The sequence below is a fragment of the Salmo salar genome, chromosome ssa11 (assembly GCF_905237065.1).
Source record: "Salmo salar chromosome ssa11, Ssal_v3.1, whole genome shotgun sequence".
NCBI classification, from domain to species: domain Eukaryota; kingdom Metazoa; phylum Chordata; class Actinopteri; order Salmoniformes; family Salmonidae; genus Salmo; species Salmo salar.
Window position 1 is genome coordinate 13,957,708 of NC_059452.1, and position 14,678 is coordinate 13,972,385.

Genomic DNA, 14,678 nt, shown 5'->3' on the forward strand with positions numbered 1-14,678 from the left:
CAGTAGGCTACAATATAAAACATAATATAGTGGTCAGAATTATGACCAGCTGGTCATATGGCGGTTAGAAAAAGACATTCTGGTCAGTAAAAAGACGTAAAAAAACCCCGTCATTATCAACCAGTTTGCGACCAGAATAAGACGTCATGCACGTCTTTTCAACCAGGTTTCCCCCACTGGGTTGGAACAGATTTCCAAAATTATAATCACTTGGAGCTGATTTGCTGGTGTTTTTACAATCTTTTATGTCCTTCCCCAAAATGTTTTCATAAAAACCTTTCTGCAAATAAAATCTGCCAGCCCTGCGATGAAGGCTCAACAATTCTGACACAAGAACTTTGTTGGAACCTACGAAGGCACGTAATGGTAGTTATTGGGCAGACCTAGACCCTGTTACACTGAAAGAGTCAAGACGTCCGATAATCGTTTACGACCTAAGAATTTTCCCACCACATGGAAATGTTGTCTGGGACTGTAAAATCGTGGCATTACATGGCTAAAATCATACAGTCTGTGCAGGCCTTTAACCTGAGTACCCTATACTCCACACTACAGCCTAGAGATCCCTGGTTTGATGGCCCTGGTCAGGAGCAGCCTGTGATGTCAGAGGGCTGTGCTCTGCTGGCTGTTTGACGAGCCCTGTGGCGCATGGGATTCTGCTCTCCTCTTCTCCCAGACCCAGACTCGACAATACTGCGGCCTGCTGCTGCTCCAACTCCACTAATTGAGCAGGGTGGAGATGAGGAGGGAGAGTAATCTACTCCTTTCTCTCCTCCAGAGTCTCACCAGGTGCTCAGCAGAGACCAGAGAGCTAAATGTCTTGTTCTGGGCTCGTATAAGGAGCACTTAGTGCACTCACTCAGGCCACATTTAGGATTAATAATCAATTTGAGGGTATATGCACTGTTCTTGTGCTCTAGGTCTAAGTGGTTGCCATGGGAATAGTTTACAACCCAAAAATACTATTTATATCCTAATAAAGGTTGCCTTAACCTACACTATATATAGAAAAGTATGTGGCCACCCCTTCAAATGAGTGGATTCGGCTATTTCAGCCACACCCGTTGCTGACAGGTGTATAAAATCGAGCACACAGTCATGCAATCCATAGAAAAAAACATTGGCAGTAGAATGGCCTTACTGAAGAGCTCAGTGACTTTCAATGTGGCACTGTTATAGGATGCCACATTTCCAGTTTGTTAAATTCCTGCCCTGCTAGACCTGCCCCGGTCAATTGTAAGTGCTGTTATTGTGAAGTGGAAACATCTAGGTGCAACAATGGCTCAGCTGCGAAGTGGTAGTCCACACAAGCTCACAGAACGGGACCGCCGAGTGCTGAAGCGCGTAGCTCGTAAAAATCACCTGTCCTCGGTTGCAACACCCACTACTGAGTTCCAAACTGCCTCTGGAAGCAACGTCAGCACAAGAACTGTTTGTCGGGAGCTTCATGAAATAGGTTTCCATGACTGAGCAGCCGCACACCAGCCTAAGTACACCATGCACAATGCTAAGCGTCGGCTGGAGTTGTGTAAAGCTCACCGCCATTGGACTCTGGAGCAGTGGAAACACGTTCTCTGGAGTGATGAATCACGCTTCACCATCTGTCAGTCCGACGGACGGATCTGGGTTTGGAGGATGCCAGGAGAACGCTACCTGCCCGAATGCATAGTGGCAACTTTAAAGTTTGGTGGAGGAGGAATAATGGCCTGGGGCTGTTTGTCATGTTTTGGGCTAGGCCCCTTAGTTCCAGTGAAGAGAAATCTTAACGCTACAGCATAAAATGACATTCGAGACGATTCTGTGCTTCCAACATTGTGGCAACAGTTTGGAGAAGGTCCTTTCCTGTTTCAGTATGACAATGCCCCCATGCAGAAAGCGAGGTCCATATAGAAATGGTTTGTCGAGATTGGTGTGGAAAAACTTGACTGGCCCTGACCGCAACCCCATCTAACACCTTTGGGATGAATTGGAACGCCGACTGCGAGCCAGACCTAATTGCCCAACATCAGTGCCCGACCTCACTAATGCTCATGGCTGAATGGAAGCAAGTCCCCGCAGCAATGTTCCAACATCTAGTGGAAACCCTTCCCAGAAGAGTGGAGGCTGTTATAGCAGCAAAAAAACTACATATTAATGCCCATGATTTTGTAACGAGATGTTTGACTAGCAAGTGTCCAGATACTTTTGTTCAGGTACTGTATAATGAGGTAGAAGAGAGAAATTTGACAGCCAGAAACAGTTAAATAATAACAGGCAGATTTAGACTTGTATGTTGACAAGCTAAAGTGCCAGTGTATGGAGGAAGCGTCCAAGGACACGGGTGCTTCAAATGCCCTATCACAGAGATGGCTTACTCACGCTGACTGACTGCATGTAGAGATGTATTGATAATAGATTGAGAGAAAACCAAGTCACACACACACACACACACACAGAGATTCACAAATACACACAAAGAAACCAAAAAAGCACAAACAAACTTCCTTTGGGGGAAAAGCCTACACTCCGGTCCGACACTGTTTCAAGACCGTATTTGTTGAGCTGTGAAAACACAGGCTGCTGTTTTGAAGCCAACACAAATAGAAGGAAATCTCCGGTGCCTTGTGGGGCCCTATCTTCCTCCCTGCCTGCCTAGCCATGCCTCCGTGATGTGTGTGCCTCGTCTTCTATCAGATCGTTCACGCTGCGTCTTTTATGCTGAATGACGCGGAGCAACCATTAGTGACTGCTGTTGACATGAAGAGGTCACGCGCTAATGTAGACCCAGTGCAGACTCACCATTACTCATGGCCTGCCTGGCCAGCAAGGAGCGACTGCAACGACGTGGGGCTCTGGCTCTCTCAGAAAAACGATCTGACGGCACGGCCATTGTTCTGCACTGGCCCATTGCTTCCCACTTCCTTGGCTGGAGAGACACGCTGCTCATTAGGCCTGGATAGAAATGGGAAGGAGTTGCAAAAACAGCCACATTTGTCTACTGACAGCCTCGATATTAAAACGCTGGAATGGCTGGCTGGCAACTCTCTTCCTGGAGAATAGAGTCGAGGAGAGGAGGGGAGAGGGGGAGAGAGGAGCGTGGCATCTCTAAAAGGTCACTAGCTGCCTCCCATCCCTTCGTTTGTCTCTTTGATTAAGTCTGGCAATTAGGCAACTGTGCTGCTGTGCGCTGAGATTCAGCCGGCAGATTGGAAATAAACTAATCAGAGAGCAGGCAGATCCAGCGCTGCGAGAGAGAGAGAGAGAGAGAGAAAAACATGCAGACATCCCGCCAAAGTTTGACTGGAGACAGATTAACGAGGCGATCCATGATTGGAGGGTGTATCAGAAAAGGAGAGAGCAGGATGAAAGAGGGATGTGTCTGGCGAGGCAATTCAGCAAGGAGGAGGAGAGAGAGAAGAGAGTGCAAGTTGAGGATGAGCAGGAAGGGCAGAAACTAAGAAGGCAGAGAGGAATGGTGAGCCAACAGAGGAAAATAGGAAATAACAAGAGAGCTGCAGACAACTAGCAGGGAGAGCTAGATGGTAGAATTGGACTGAGAGAAGTGAAGTACTACAGTAATAGAAAAATGTTACTGTGGGAGGAGAGGAGGAACTAAGGCAGAAAGGAGGGTAGATAAATAGACTCAGATTAACAGAAAAGTGTAGGAGGACAGAGAGAGCGAGGGAGAGAGAGAGAAAGGATACAGCATGGCAAACATTGATCTGCCAGGGAATTTGGCAGTGGGACACATTGGAGATTGGAGGGTACCTCACTTGGACGGCCTCCTGATAGTTTACATTTCTGTTTCGACAAAAACCACGCCACCTTCTGATAATTAATCCACCAGAGGATTACTGTCATTCTGGCTGCGCTCTGCCCACTTCTGTACCACTCACACAAACACACACATGAACACGCACCCACGCGTTGTCAAACAAAACTTTTTATTGTAGGTAATACGCTTATTTTTTTGGTTGTTGAAACGACCAAATGTCGGCCTTTAACAATTTGAATGGATTTACAGTACCGTAAATTCCGGACTATAAGCCGCAACTTTTTTCCCAGGCTTTGAACCTCGCGGCTTAAACAATGATGTGGCTAATATATGGATTTTTCCCACTTTCAATTATTTAAAAAAAAAAACACATTCTGTGACGTGCTCAGTTTTTTGGCGGCATGAAGCTTTCATTAGACCAATGAAATTGCCGAACGGGTTACGGTCAAACAACTTTTTTGTTTACTGTTTAGATTAAATCGAGCACTCTCAAACTTCCCATCATTCTGATTACGGTAGTCATTTTGTCACCCTCATCATGGCAAAGACACGGAGAAATGCATATGATGCAGCTTTCAAGTTGAAGGCGATTGATCTGGCTGTTGGAAAAGGAAATAGAGCTGCTGCACGGGAGCTTGGTCTTAATGAGTCGATGATAAAACGTTGGAAACAGCAACGTGAGGAATTGACTCAGTGCAAAAAGACAACTAAAGCTTACTGCTAATTTTTTATTTTTTGTTACAAGCCGTGTTTTGTTAAAGCCTATTTATTTTTGTTACAAGCCGTGTTTCGTTAAAGCCTGTGTAAAGTTCATTTGTTTCAATGTACCGGTAGGCACCTGCGGCTTATAGACCTGTGCGGCTTATTTATGTTCAAAATAAAAATTTAAAATAAATTCAGTGGGTGCGGCTTATATTCAGGTGCGCTTAATAGTCCGGAAATTACGGTATATACAATATCCTACCCATATGAACACATTTAGTTCAGGCCATAACTTAACCAATTTCTGTAGGCTATATATAACAATGTTCTGCCCTATATGAACGAATGCATATACAATATTTATACACATACGGGATTTAATGAAAACAATCAAGCCCTACGCTTGTAGCCTTAGTATTAAACATACCTGCCCATATTTATATCCACACATGAAACCCAGTCACATACACAACATACTTTCAAATTCTTTAATAACAGACACAATCGGGTAATAGGCTAAAGCTCACTTCAAAGATTCCCTGGGAAACTCAACCTATTGTAGCCTCACGTGGACGAAAGAGCTTTCACCATAAAAATAAAACACTTTGCACGCACACATACGCACGCACACACACCACGCACGCACACATACACACGAACACACACCCACCCACTCCCACGCTCAAAGACATTCCGTCAAATGCCACAACAACTGGCAAAGAAATGCAGTGACAAATTCCTAATTTGCGAAGGCATGCTAGATTCAGGGACAGCGAGTGGGAGAGGAGGGGAGAGGGGTGGGTGGCACTCAGCAACTCATCTGTTCTGTTCTTTTATTCCAACATGTATCTTCTTCATCCAAATACAGAACTCAATCATGGAGAGTCGGGCTGGGTCAGTGATGGTCATAGCCACAGCAGACGGCCAGAGCGGAGTGGAGCCTTGACTAAACGCTGTGTGATCTCTCAGTCAGACCCATCGATCGCTCTCCCCGCCACTCACAGTTACACACACTCTGGTGACACTGACAGCCGTGTCCGCTGCTACTGCGGAGGCCGCACGCCTGGCGGGGGCGGGCGTAGTGACGGCAAGAAGATGACGGACAGGGCCTCATCATATTTGTGTGTTTGTGGTATTCTGTCTAAGGTGAGCTTTTGCATATACAGTATGCACATGCCATGATTATGCACATGGCAGGACATATATTTAGTGACATGTCCCTCTCTCAAATCTTCAGCACCTGTTTACGATTCCTAAACTATGCACCGTGCAGTATATTCATATGTTCACTTTGCCATTCACTCCATTCCATAGTTACGGATAAGGAAAATGGCAAGGGGAAAGGGGGATACCTAGTCAGTTGTACAACCGAATGCATTCAACTGAAATGTGTCTTCCGCATTTAACCCAACCCCTCTGAATCGGGTATAACGCCCAAAGCTTCCAATAAGTCCTTAAGCATTATCTCCTTCCCTCCCTCGTCCCCTTCCGTCACCGTAAATCCTAATACATTACAATCTTCCAGTAATTAAGTGTGTGTTGTTTTACACATCACTGCCTTTCTAATCCTTCCTAGCTGACTCAATCTACTGTAAGCAGATTGCTGGGCAATGGGATTTTAGAAATACACAACAGTGAGGCTATAAATATCAACTTTGGGTATATATACTCTACTGAAAATCTATTTTCATCATGCAGATACACTACCGTTCAAAAGTTTGGGGTCACTTAGAAATGTTCTTGTTTTTTTAAAGAAAAGCACATTTTTTGTCCATTAAAGTAACATCAAACTGATCAGAAATACAGTGTAGACATTGTTAATGTTGTAAATGACTATTGTAGCTGGAAACGGCAGATTTTTAATGGAATATCTACATAGGCGTAGAGGCCCATTATCAGCAACCATCACTCCTGTGTTCCAATGGCACGTTGTGTTAGCTAATCCAAGTTTATCATTTTAAAAAGGCTAATTGATCATTAGAAAACCCTTTTGCAATTATGTTAGCACAGCTGAAAACGGTTGTGCTGATTAAAGCATCAATAAAACTGGACTTCCTTAGACTAGTTGAGTATCTGGAGCATCAGCATTTGTGGGTTCAATTACAGGTTCAAAATGGCCAGAAACCAGAAACAAAGACCTTTCTTCTAAAACTCATCAGTCGATTCTTGTTCTGAGAAATGAAGGCTATTCCATGCAAGAAATTGCCAAGAAACTAAAGATCTCGTACAAAGCTGTGTACTACTCCCACAGAATAGCTCAAACTGGCTCTAACCAGAATAGAAAGAGGAGTGGGAGGCCCTGGTGCACAACTGAGCAAGAGGACAAGTACATTACAGTGTCTAGTTTGAGAAACAGATGCCTCACAAGTCCTCAACTTGGCAGCTTCATTAAATAGTACCTGCAAAACACCAGTCTCAACGTCAACAGTGAAGGGGCGAGATCTTCAGTTTCTTGGTAATTTCTCGCATGGAATAGCCTTCATTTCTGAGAACAAGAATAGGCTGACGAGTTTTAGAAGAAAGGTCTTTGTTTCTGGCCATTTTGAACCTGTAATCGAACCCACAAATGCTCATGCACCAGATACTCAACTAGTCTAAAGAAGGCCAGTTTTATTGCTTCTTTAATCAGGACAACAGTTTTCAACTGTGCTGACATATTTGCAAAAGGGATTTCTAATGATCAATTTGCCTTTTAAAATGATCAACTTGGATTAGCTAACACAACGTGCCATTGGAACACAGGAGTGATGGTTGCAAATAATGGGCCTCTGTACGCCTATGTAGATATTCCATTAAAAATCATCTGTTTCTAGCTACAATAGTCATTTACATCATTAACAATGTCTACACTGTATTTCTGATCAATTTGATGTTAATTTGATGGACAAACAAAGTGCTCTTCTTTAAAAAACTAGGACATTTCTAAGTAACCCCAAACTTTTGAACGGTAGTGTATGTATTTTTGTGAATATCTGCTTCCAGATCACATGCAATTTATTAGAAACGCATTATATAAATCTATAATCATTCTATTATTCTTTAAATCTGCTAAGCTTGTTGTACAAGGTACAGTGTGTGTGTGTGTGTGTGTGTGTGTGTGTGTGTGCGTGTGTGTGTGTGTGTGTGTGTGTGTGAAATGACTGACTGAGGGATGAGATGAAACTGAGAGAGTGGAGGAGAGAGAAAAGAGGGTGTGAAGTACAGACAAAGAGAAAGAGAGAGAGTTTGTTGAAGTTCACAGGTATAAATTCTGTTCATGGATCATACCAGTGCAAAGTATGTGCGAGCTGAGTGCAAGCGAGGGTATCTACAGCAGGTGAGAATGTTTGCATCAGAGCATATGCTGCGTAGGTGTCTGTTGTGTGCATATGTTATGTGGGTTTGGATGTATGCGTCTTCATGTACGTCTATGCGTGTTTGCACAGCGTGTGTACGTGTTTTAGAGAAGGGGTGGGGAGGGGAGAGAGAGAGAGAGAGAGAGAAACTTAGTTAACTTGTGTTGTGTACACGTGAGCAAGCACACAATCTTCTGGTTCCCCGACAGAGAGAGGAAGCCTCCCATATGCTGTTTAATTTCCAGGCTCTTCCCCAATCAGATTAACAGTAACACCAGGGAGGAGAGGAATTAAGTCCCTGAAAACCTATCAACTTCTGCTCAAACCCAAATCCCAGCTCTCTCTGTGTGGATCAGACAGTCAAACACTACGGTGGATAGATAGATAGAGGAGAATGGATGGTGAGATCCACTGTGTATACAACACGTTTGGGGTTCTTGTCAAACTCAATGCGTGTCTGACGCGGTAGTCAGTTCTTTGTCGGTTTGATTGAGAGCTATGCCAGCTTCAAGCGTGCTTCAGCAAGACAAATATGCACCCCATCATATTGGTGCGTTTGACAGTTATAGCATGTTCTGTATGAAAGAAACGGATCACACAACCAATCAGGGCGACATGACTGACAGTGGTCTGATACGATGAGTTAGACAGCAGAGAGACCACGAGAGAGTGTAATGTTTACTGTTCATTTTTATTGTTTATTTCACTTTTGTTAATTATCTATTTCACTTGCTTTGGCAATGTAAATATATGTTTCCCGTGCCAATAAAGCCCTTAAATTGAATTGAATTGAGAGGGAGAGAGGAGGAGGGGGCGCTAAAGGGAGAAAGAGGGAAGGTAAGAGAGAGAGATGGTGGAAGGAAAGAGATGGAGAAGCATGAAAAAACATGCTATGAGGGAGAGAGAGAGAGAGAGAGAGAGAGAGACATAGAGCGATGATGACCCTGACGGGATATAGAAATAGTAAAAAGTGCCGCAAGGCAGAGAGCGTTAAGACGGGAAGTCTGGCGCCACACGCCTGTTTGATCTGCACACACGCTCCCCCTCTCCATCCCCACGCACACATTAATTGATCCCACTGCAGCAATATCATGGAGACCAGACATATCAAACAGGAGCCCATAGCCTCAACCAATACACAGCTAAAGAGGCCTTCTATTTCCATATTACAGAGTTCACACAGCAATTAGGAAGAGAGACTTCAGAGCGTGGAGTTCAGAGAAGACGTGAAGGAGGCAGGGAGGGAGAGAGGGAGGGAGGGATAAAGGGAGAAACAGAGGGCCCAGGTCTGTGGGGCTGGGTGTTTTTGGGACCGCTTAGGTGGCTGAGACAGCCAGGGTAAGGCTGAGGCCAGTGTTAGTGGATAACAGAGGCAGACAGACAGCCAGACAGAGATAGGAATAACCTTATAGGATTCAAGTGGTGCTCTGCTCTCCCCCAATGCCAGATAACGGAAAGAGCCTTGGGTGACTCCCCTCAGACAAGCTAATAGAGAGTAGAGACCAACTCACATGAGAAGGCCATTTCACCCCAGGCCAGCCAGTATTTCACCTCAGGCCGATAAAGAGAATCAACTGACCAGTGGAGGTAGGAGAGAAGGGGACGGTCACAGAATGAATAAGCCCGATATACAAGCTGCAGCAGAGCTTTGTTATCAAAGCACAGCCTAGCTCACTCACTGGCCACTAGGCAGAAACGTGTGCATCGCTGAGTGTGCATGTCTGTATAACGGTTAATAATGTGCAATACAATATGCTGTTTGAAGATATATAGCAGTGGCTGTTTGATCCTGATAAATAAAGTAATAACAGACCATATATTTTCATTTTCCATCTGTCTCTGACTGCATGCTCCTACTCTCCTGTAGGATCAACCTGGTCTCAGAACATTTCGTATTATTCTGTATGTAAATCCAAAGCACTCCATTTAGTGTGATATATTATGTTTGGTATGGTTACATGAGACAAATGGTTATTTAACGCAAAAACGAAAGGAGGGTGGCTGGTCGGGGTGGATTGGTGGGCGTATAATGTGAATTTCTAGCAACCCGAAGGTTATGAGTTCGAATCTCATCACGTACAACTTTAGCTAATTAGCAACTTTGATTACTTGTTAGCTACTTTGCAACTACTTAGCATGTTAGCTAACCCTTCCCCTAACCCTTTATCCCTTGAACCTAACTCCTAACCCTTTAACCTAACTCCTAAACCTAACCCTAACCCTTAACCCTAATCCCTAGCAAAGATAACATTAGTGAGCTAGCTAACCTCAGCCACCTAGCTAGAATTCGTAACATACTGTACATTTTACACATTTGTAACATATTCTACGTTTTTCAAATTCGTAACATATTGTAAGTTTTGTAAATTGTTAACATATAATATGAATTGTAATTCGTAACAAATCATACAAAATGGGTGATTGCCATCCACAAATTATTACAAACTGTAAGAAACATAACATACCATACTAAATTTAGTAGCAAAAATGTAGATGTAGAATAACACGAAATGCATGTGTTCATGCGTGCTAGTCTTCATGTACTCAACAGGGAGTTGGTCTAGTTCACAGATACTGTTATAAGTGAGGACAACTGACACACCTCTCATACTTGATTAAAGCCAGCTGTTTTTCCCTCATTACTGTGAATCCCCTGGCTTCTGAAAAGCTATCTCGCAGTTCACACACCCTCATTGCCAGACACGCAACATCTACAGTAGGTTCTGGTCTTCAGGCCACAGGACAAGCACACAGACAGACAGTAATGAAAACACCAAAGGCCGAGCTAATTAAATCAACAACCCTGGCAACAACTCATTCAGGGGTGGTTGTAGCGCGCCTCGGCTGCGCAGCGCATGGATGCCGTGGAGAAATGTGAGTGGGCCATGGAGCACACTGTTCGCGATAAACGCATTACTTTAAGGCCTTTCTATTCCCTCGAAGAAGCGCACGAGTTCTCCAACAAACTGTGCTGCAACTCTAAATCCCAAAAATGAGAACGTGTATGAGATGGGATTACATGGATAATGCCAGCATATGGAGCCAGGTCGAGCAGGATCTCCACTCAAAAAGGATTAGACTCCACCAAATTCCCACCACATGAAATTCCGGTTCCCCGAGCACAGATTTGTCCATATTAAACACTGGTGTCTGCTGGAACATTTGAAATCAAGTCAAGTAGGTTATTTGATAATTAAAAAAACAGTGGTTAATACATGAACCACACACCCATTTTAGGATCCATTAAATCATTTCACAACACTCAGCGAGGGAAATGAGAAAACGAGAAATTATGGGGGTTTTATTCACTCCAATGCATGTAAATAGGCCCCCATACTTCACATAGCCTAGAAATGAATGCAGAGCGCGCCATCTTTGCACACACAGACGTCAAGTTCCCTGTGCTCATTGTTGTAGACAGGCAGCACTGGTTGAATGACCATCTGCATGAACGCAGATATTATGTAATTCGGCCATCACTTTAGAACAGCTGGGTAAAATATTGTACTTTCTTTTCTAGTACAGTGCATGGCAAGTGAGCAAATAAACGTAAAAGGTGGGTTGTACTGCTGCCTGACAGAGGCAACTGGCAAATGTATACATTTGAAAATATGAACACTAAACACAGCCAATACTGCAGGCCTAGGCTACAATAATCTACAGGTCCCCACTCAAAACCAAAAAGATAGCACATCACTTATCACTTCAAACAATGCGGGTTTATCATGCCTGAGACACAGGTCCATAGCCAGGGTCAGATTTGTTGTGTGTTGAATCTCATGTACTGCATTTCTGTACAATTTAAAAACGCAAATGCTATTTGGAGAACAGCAAAAACTAAAACACAAGCAAAGATTACCCCATCCATTATCACATTGGCTGCTGTAGGTTCGTTCACCTCAGTCGATCTACAAATACATAGCCTATTAGCCATACAATTAGTTGCTACACATTAACTCAGCACCGTAATTAAAAACTATAATGAATATGTACACTTAGCAGAAAGGGCATTTTATTAACAAAAGGTAAAACAAAACCAAAAATTGCTTTACAACACTTTTTATTGCAGTTTTACAGCTAATTTCGTGCAATTATACACATTGTATGTGTCAATTGGAGCTGCTGCGGCCAACAGTAAGGAGGTTGAGCCCTCATATAATTCCATAGTTAGACAGGTTCACATATGCTAGGCGCGGGATTACCAATGCGAGCAGTGCATATAAAACATATTATTGCATTAGCAATGCAATTTTAGCTGTAGCCTGTCTCTCAAAAAGAACATGAATGGAGCCATTTCTGCAGGTGATAATTAACCTACAGGTATGCCTCGATCACACCGACAACATTTTTTTGCTCAAAATGGTATGCAGCATCATCTGTTTATGTGTGCAACAAAAGTTCAACATTCGCCTTCTGCTACCATTTCTGTCAAGCCGTCTACGCATACGGTTCGCATCGATAAATCCAACGTATGCACCACACAGAACGTGCTCCAACTTCCTCTGCAATGCAATGCTGCAAGGAAACTCAGAATTCCATATCGAAATGAATATACTTCTGGTGTACCAAAACGCCAATCCCTGTCGATGTGATCGAGGTGTTATGCACCCCCCCAACAAAAAAACGCTCTGCAACGCAATGCTGCAAGGCAAATGCAGGCGTACCAAAATGCAAAACTCTGTCGGTGTGATCGAGTCATTAGAAACAGTAGCATCCGCACGCCTCCTGTAAATTCAGAACATCTGCACTAATACCAGAGAACATATGCAGTCAACAAATCGTAGTTTAATGTGAATTGATGTTGTGTATTATAAGCCCAATTTGTGCGCATTACTTTGTCCCAGGGTAACTATTTACAAGGCGCACGTCTCTCCATGCATAATTTACGCATACGCATGGTTTCAACCTCTTGGGATCATGAAGGCAAAGCTGTGGGTGTTTATTAAACATGTAACCACAGAAACGAATACATTTTAAATCATTGCACTTTAAAGCATGACACTTCTACAGAGAGGCTATATAAGTAGCTTATGTTGTCTTTTCTCCACATCGATTCAGAGGGCTAATTTAGACCAAACTGTGGCCCATAATTACTTTACAGAGGCCCTTAAGTTAAAGAGAGACGAAATACACTTATAGATAAATGTATTTAACGCGGTACGTTGAAGAGAGAAAAAACATTGAAGCAGCAATATAAAATTGCAAAGGCACTCTCACCTCTTTTATCCTGAACTTTCACAGTAATTTCCACGAGAGGATCCGTCTCCCGGTCCAGGCGCCGTGTAATTACTATATCTCCGCTGTCCCGACTCACCGTGACCGGCGAGCTGTCCGCACCGGGATCCATCAACTCAAAGCTGGCAGCTTGAAACCTCACCGGGTACAAGTTCACTACAACAGAACCGATACTGGCATCCTCGGAAACATGTATTACAACCGGTTCGTCCGACTCTAGCAGGGACCTCGACTTCCGAGGTAGTCTGATTTTCGGTTCGCCCTGGGATGGCGGTGGAACCGCTGGCCATTGCCGGGGATTAATCTCTATTGCAATACTCTGACTGGTCCGTGAGGGCCAGCCGTGGTCCATCGCAAACACGTTAAACTTTATTGGGGCGGTAAGACCCAATATAGAGTCCACCAGCAGTACATCTCCCGTTTTTGGAACGACGTAGAAACTGCAATTTTTGGGAAGAGCAAAGTAAATGAGTTCAGCATTTTTCCCGTGGTCTGTATCCTCCGCGGTCACTTTATACACCACAGACCGCAGAGCAGTGGAGTCTTCCAGATGGATTTTTATATCAGCATTAGGGAATGTTGGCTCGTGGTCATTAGTGTCCAAAACGTCCACTTTCACAGATGCAACTTCTGCGACCACAAGGTCAGTGGCGGCGCAGCTTTGGCAGCACAGACCCAGGCTGAGCAGGTACTCGGAGCGCTCCTCTCTGTCCAGGACGATCGAGGTTTTCAGAAGTATGTGTCCGCGTTTGTGGTGGGCAAATACATTGAAATCTTTACTTCCGTCTCCCAAGAGTTTCAGATGCATGCCGGAGTTGGAACACCATCTCTGCGCGTCAACCCGCTTCACAGGGATGCTGAGACCGTTTACTTTGGATCCCGGCTCGGAGTTCTCGAATACATGTCCATGAAAGAAGGGTATCCTTTCCTCTGTCTTATTCCCAAGTACAGATGACACGAAATAGCATATTAAAATAGTCCAAATCATGACTGTTGTCAGTTGTACCACACTGAGTGGTGTTAGGCTGTCACTCTAGGCCCCTTAATCATTTCGAAAAACATGTATTTTAAGTCCTCTAAAACTTCGGATGAATTATAATCTAAAACATCGATTTCACAAAAATGCTGTTCATTGTCGTGGTTTGATTCATTGCTTTAGCTCTAGCCGCAGAACTTTCGCTGTCTTCTCTGTCTCCACTCCAGCAGCAGTCTGCGTGCCCAGCTCTCCGGATAATGCAGCTCAAGTGCGCGCCTCCGCTCAGTGTTTCTGACAGCACGAGCAGCATCTGGTACTGGACAGCGCCGTGCTCGAGGGGGCGCGGCCTACAGTGACTCCTCAGGGAAGGCCACGTCACATTATTCATGTCCATCAGTTTTTCATTCCAACACATACAGTAAGTCCGTGTCCAATAGCAATGGCATGATAGGCTACTGTATGTTTTTAACTATCACTTTAACTCAGTGACCTAGATTTGTCATTGATAATTGAGGAATATATACAGACCAAATATTACAGTTTTTCTCAATCGCTTTGGCTCAATTATCGAATGAGATTTTTTTTTTCAAAAACAATAAGTTAAAATCTCTGAACAATTAGTTTCTTGTTCACACCAGATTTGAATGTCTTATTCGTTTTTAGCAAATTGCACGTG

The 14,678-nt window shown here is 43.8% G+C and overlaps 1 protein-coding gene across 3 annotated transcripts in view; it reads right to left on the reverse strand.

The window, feature by feature from the left end:
* si:ch211-186j3.6 (neural-cadherin) overlaps window positions 1-14,369 on the reverse strand; it is a 255,716-nt gene extending 241,347 nt beyond the window's left edge. Inside the window, exon 1 of one of the 3 annotated variants that reach the window (XM_014126570.2) lies at window positions 13,009-14,324. In XM_014126570.2, coding sequence (XP_013982045.2) covers window positions 13,009-14,014 — 1,006 coding nt within the window. In that variant the 5' untranslated portion in view covers window positions 14,015-14,324. Of the gene's footprint in view, window positions 1-13,008 lie in introns of all 3 variants that reach the window. The other 2 variants (XM_045689053.1, XM_045689054.1) reach the window with 2 other exon arrangements.
* Window positions 14,370-14,678: the final 309 nt, after the last annotated feature.